The 5,972-nt window shown below is 39.2% G+C and overlaps 1 protein-coding gene across 2 annotated transcripts in view; it reads left to right on the top strand.

The window, feature by feature from the left end:
• The window catches only part of Mga (MGA, MAX dimerization protein), an 81,318-nt gene that overhangs the window by 27,872 nt on the left and 47,474 nt on the right, over positions 1–5,972 (top strand). For both annotated transcript variants that reach the window (XM_013010104.1, XM_013010103.1), the window contains 2 exons: positions 230–361; positions 592–696. In XM_013010104.1, coding sequence (XP_012865558.1) covers positions 230–361; positions 592–696 — 237 coding nt within the window. The remainder of the gene's footprint in view (positions 1–229; positions 362–591; positions 697–5,972) is intronic.

Here is a 5,972-nt window from a genome sequence, read left to right as displayed (position 1 = left end):
CCCCTCCCCTCCTCTCTCCTCTCCCTTCCTTTTTTTCCCCTTCATCCCTCTCTTTCTTTCTTCTGTCCTTCTGTTACCACATACACATAATCATATATTCTCTATACTTTTCTTCCCCATTCCTCTCTGCCTACATTCAGCAGGAATAGGGAGGAGGTGTTATACAAATGGGTCATATCACAAGGTATGGATTATGAAACTACCTGAAAGTGAGTCTTTTTCTTTGTAGTGGGATTAAAATTGAATTCAGTGGATCCAACAATGAGCATTGATCTTAAATATTTGGGAGTACAACTACCTTTGGCTCCAGCCACTAGTTTTCCTTTTTGGAACCTTACGGGAACCAACCCTGCTTCTCCTGGTAAGCATATAATGTTTGTAAAATTAAATGCTTTTTTTTTTCCCTTACAGGTTAGATTAGTTGTAATGCAAATTTATTTAAAAAACTTATCTTTACTGGAGATATTTATGGTATTTTAGAGCAAATCTTTTTTTCTCTAGTAGTAAATAAATGAACACATTTTAGTCTTAGTAATAATGTTATATTACATTGGCTCCATAGAATTTTGGTTATCTGTTTTTTCTTTATAGATGCTGGCTTTCCCTTTGTGTCTAGGACAGGGAAGACCAACGACTTCACCAAGATCAAGGGATGGAGGGGCAAATTTCATGGTGCTTCTGCAAATAGAAATGAAGGTAATTGGAGAGGTTTTTTTTTTTTAAGACAGGAATCTGATAGTATATCCTAGGCTGGCATTGAACCATTGGTCTTTTTAGCCTCCAAAGTACTGAGATTAGGGCATGTATCATTATGCCTACTTGATTTTTTTTTTCTTAACATTCTAAATATTTTCCAAAACATGTAGCCAAATTTTTTGTTTGCTTTAGCACAGTAATCCCAGCTACTTGGTAGTCAGAGATAAGAATAGATCATAAGGCTGGGCGCTAGTGGTTCACACCTGTAATCCTAGCTCAGGAGGTTGAGATCTGAGGACTGTGGTTTGAAGCCAGCTGAGGCAGAAAAGTCCCCATGAGACTCTTATCTTCTATTAACCACTCAAAAACTAGAAGTATGGTACTCTAGCTCAAAGTGGTAGAGCGCTAGCCTTGAGCAAAAGAGTTCAGGGACAGTGGCTAGGCCCTGAGTTCAAGCCCCACAAGCAACTACTACAACAACAACAAAAAGAAGAGTAGATCTCTATGGTCTTTCCTAGCAAAAAGTTAATGAGACCACCTATCAGTGGTGGTCCAATAATCAGCCCAACATGGTGATATGTGCCTATGGTTCCAGCTGTGGGGGATATTGTAGATAGGGGGTCACAGTTCAGGCTAGACCTGGACAAAAATGTGAGACCCTCCGTCACAAAAAATAAAAAAAATAAAGTTTATGTACAAGTACTGGGGATGTGGCTCAAGTGGCAGAATAGTTGCATAGCAAGTCCACGGCCTTGACTTCAAACCTGTTAACTGCCAATAAAAAGGGTTCTCACTACGTTTTAGATTGAAGTGGTCATATTAATTTTTATTTTCTTTAAAAGTAAAGCCTGGGGCTGAGTTCCTAACCATGTCAGGAATCCTAAATTTTTAAAATAACAGTCTTGTTATTCATAGAAAGGTATCATTCTCAAGCATTTATTTATTTGTTTGTTTATTGCCAGTCTTGAGGCTTGAACTCAGGGCCTCATTCTCAAGCATTTATTTATTTGTTTGTTTATTGCCAGTCTTGAGGCTTGAACTCAGGGCCTCATTCTCAAGCATTTATTTATTTGTTTGTTTATTGCCAGTCTTGAGGCTTGAACTCAGGGCCTCATTCTCAAGCATTTATTTATTTGTTTGTTTATTGCCAGTCTTGAGGCTTGAACTCAGGGCCTCATTCTCAAGCATTTATTTATTTGTTTGTTTATTGCCAGTCTTGAGGCTTGAACTCAGGGCCTCATTCTCAAGCATTTATTTATTTGTTTGTTTATTGCCAGTCTTGAGGCTTGAACTCAGGGCCTCATTCTCAAGCATTTATTTATTTGTTTGTTTATTGCCAGTCTTGAGGCTTGAACTCAGGGCCTCATTCTCAAGCATTTATTTATTTGTTTGTTTATTGCCAGTCTTGAGGCTTGAACTCAGGGCCTCATTCTCAAGCATTTATTTATTTGTTTGTTTATTGCCAGTCTTGAGGCTTGAACTCAGGGCCTCATTCTCAAGCATTTATTTATTTGTTTGTTTATTGCCAGTCTTGAGGCTTGAACTCAGGGCCTCATTCTCAAGCATTTATTTATTTGTTTGTTTATTGCCAGTCTTGAGGCTTGAACTCAGGGCCTCATTCTCAAGCATTTATTTATTTGTTTGTTTATTGCCAGTCTTGAGGCTTGAACTCAGGGCCTCATTCTCAAGCATTTATTTATTTGTTTGTTTATTGCCAGTCTTGAGGCTTGAACTCAGGGCCTCATTCTCAAGCATTTATTTATTTGTTTGTTTATTGCCAGTCTTGAGGCTTGAACTCAGGGCCTCATTCTCAAGCATTTATTTATTTGTTTGTTTATTGCCAGTCTTGAGGCTTGAACTCAGGGCCTCATTCTCAAGCATTTATTTATTTGTTTGTTTATTGCCAGTCTTGAGGCTTGAACTCAGGGCCTCATTCTCAAGCATTTATTTATTTGTTTGTTTATTGCCAGTCTTGAGGCTTGAACTCAGGGCCTCATTCTCAAGCATTTATTTATTTGTTTGTTTATTGCCAGTCTTGAGGCTTGAACTCAGGGCCTCATTCTCAAGCATTTATTTATTTGTTTGTTTATTGCCAGTCTTGAGGCTTGAACTCAGGGCCTCATTCTCAAGCATTTATTTATTTGTTTGTTTATTGCCAGTCTTGAGGCTTGAACTCAGGGCCTCATTCTCAAGCATTTATTTATTTGTTTGTTTATTGCCAGTCTTGAGGCTTGAACTCAGGGCCTCATTCTCAAGCATTTATTTATTTGTTTGTTTATTGCCAGTCTTGAGGCTTGAACTCAGGGCCTCATTCTCAAGCATTTATTTATTTGTTTGTTTATTGCCAGTCTTGAGGCTTGAACTCAGGGCCTCATTCTCAAGCATTTATTTATTTGTTTGTTTATTGCCAGTCTTGAGGCTTGAACTCAGGGCCTCATTCTCAAGCATTTATTTATTTGTTTGTTTATTGCCAGTCTTGAGGCTTGAACTCAGGGCCTCATTCTCAAGCATTTATTTATTTGTTTGTTTATTGCCAGTCTTGAGGCTTGAACTCAGGGCCTCATTCTCAAGCATTTATTTATTTGTTTGTTTATTGCCAGTCTTGAGGCTTGAACTCAGGGCCTCATTCTCAAGCATTTATTTATTTGTTTGTTTATTGCCAGTCTTGAGGCTTGAACTCAGGGCCTCATTCTCAAGCATTTATTTATTTGTTTGTTTATTGCCAGTCTTGAGGCTTGAACTCAGGGCCTCATTCTCAAGCATTTATTTATTTGTTTGTTTATTGCCAGTCTTGAGGCTTGAACTCAGGGCCTCATTCTCAAGCATTTATTTATTTGTTTGTTTATTGCCAGTCTTGAGGCTTGAACTCAGGGCCTCATTCTCAAGCATTTATTTATTTGTTTGTTTATTGCCAGTCTTGAGGCTTGAACTCAGGGCCTCATTCTCAAGCATTTATTTATTTGTTTGTTTATTGCCAGTCTTGAGGCTTGAACTCAGGGCCTCATTCTCAAGCATTTATTTATTTGTTTGTTTATTGCCAGTCTTGAGGCTTGAACTCAGGGCCTCATTCTCAAGCATTTATTTATTTGTTTGTTTATTGCCAGTCTTGAGGCTTGAACTCAGGGCCTCATTCTCAAGCATTTATTTATTTGTTTGTTTATTGCCAGTCTTGAGGCTTGAACTCAGGGCCTCATTCTCAAGCATTTATTTATTTGTTTGTTTATTGCCAGTCTTGAGGCTTGAACTCAGGGCCTCATTCTCAAGCATTTATTTATTTGTTTGTTTATTGCCAGTCTTGAGGCTTGAACTCAGGGCCTCATTCTCAAGCATTTATTTATTTGTTTGTTTATTGCCAGTCTTGAGGCTTGAACTCAGGGCCTCATTCTCAAGCATTTATTTATTTGTTTGTTTATTGCCAGTCTTGAGGCTTGAACTCAGGGCCTCATTCTCAAGCATTTATTTATTTGTTTGTTTATTGCCAGTCTTGAGGCTTGAACTCAGGGCCTCATTCTCAAGCATTTATTTATTTGTTTGTTTATTGCCAGTCTTGAGGCTTGAACTCAGGGCCTCATTCTCAAGCATTTATTTATTTGTTTGTTTATTGCCAGTCTTGAGGCTTGAACTCAGGGCCTCATTCTCAAGCATTTATTTATTTGTTTGTTTATTGCCAGTCTTGAGGCTTGAACTCAGGGCCTCATTCTCAAGCATTTATTTATTTGTTTGTTTATTGCCAGTCTTGAGGCTTGAACTCAGGGCCTCATTCTCAAGCATTTATTTATTTGTTTGTTTATTGCCAGTCTTGAGGCTTGAACTCAGGGCCTCATTCTCAAGCATTTATTTATTTGTTTGTTTATTGCCAGTCTTGAGGCTTGAACTCAGGGCCTCATTCTCAAGCATTTATTTATTTGTTTGTTTATTGCCAGTCTTGAGGCTTGAACTCAGGGCCTCATTCTCAAGCATTTATTTATTTGTTTGTTTATTGCCAGTCTTGAGGCTTGAACTCAGGGCCTCATTCTCAAGCATTTATTTATTTGTTTGTTTATTGCCAGTCTTGAGGCTTGAACTCAGGGCCTCATTCTCAAGCATTTATTTATTTGTTTGTTTATTGCCAGTCTTGAGGCTTGAACTCAGGGCCTCATTCTCAAGCATTTATTTATTTGTTTGTTTATTGCCAGTCTTGAGGCTTGAACTCAGGGCCTCATTCTCAAGCATTTATTTATTTGTTTGTTTATTGCCAGTCTTGAGGCTTGAACTCAGGGCCTCATTCTCAAGCATTTATTTATTTGTTTGTTTATTGCCAGTCTTGAGGCTTGAACTCAGGGCCTCATTCTCAAGCATTTATTTATTTGTTTGTTTATTGCCAGTCTTGAGGCTTGAACTCAGGGCCTCATTCTCAAGCATTTATTTATTTGTTTGTTTATTGCCAGTCTTGAGGCTTGAACTCAGGGCCTCATTCTCAAGCATTTATTTATTTGTTTGTTTATTGCCAGTCTTGAGGCTTGAACTCAGGGCCTCATTCTCAAGCATTTATTTATTTGTTTGTTTATTGCCAGTCTTGAGGCTTGAACTCAGGGCCTCATTCTCAAGCATTTATTTATTTGTTTGTTTATTGCCAGTCTTGAGGCTTGAACTCAGGGCCTCATTCTCAAGCATTTATTTATTTGTTTGTTTATTGCCAGTCTTGAGGCTTGGACTCAGGGGCCTGTGCACTATCCCTGAGCTTCTTTTTACTCACAGTTAGCCTTCTACCTCCTGAGCCACATCCCCACTTCTGGCTTTTTCTGTATATGTGGTACTGAGGAATATCATGTATGCTAGGCAAGCACTCTACCACTAAGCCACATTCCCAGCTCCTCAGGCATTATTTTCAAACTATATAATCCAGAAGCTGGGCGCTGGTGGCTCACGCTTATAATCCTAGCTACTCAGGAGGCTGAGATCTGAGGATCACAGTTCCTGCCAGCCCAGGCAGGAAACTCTGTGAGACTCTTACCTCTGATAAGCCACTAAAAACCGGAAGTGGTGCTGTGGCTCAAGTGGTAGAGAGCTCATCTGGAGCTGAAGAGTGCAGGGAAAGCGCCCAGGCCCAGAGTTCAAGTCCCACGACCAACAAAAACAAAACAAACTATGTAACTCAGAGTTGTGTAGTACCTGGTAACATTTGGGTAGCATTGTGTGTACTGCTTTTCCTTTCTTTTTTTTTGGGTCCAGTCGTGGGGCCTGAACTCTGGGCCTGGGTGCTGTCCCTCAGCTCTTCAGCTCAAGGCTAGTGCTCT

This window comes from Dipodomys ordii, unplaced genomic scaffold (genome assembly GCF_000151885.1).
Source record: "Dipodomys ordii isolate 6190 unplaced genomic scaffold, Dord_2.0 Scaffold11, whole genome shotgun sequence".
In the NCBI taxonomy this organism is placed as follows: domain Eukaryota; kingdom Metazoa; phylum Chordata; class Mammalia; order Rodentia; family Heteromyidae; genus Dipodomys; species Dipodomys ordii.
Note: the sequence above shows the minus strand (reverse complement) of the source record. Positions and strands in the feature narration are given on the sequence as shown.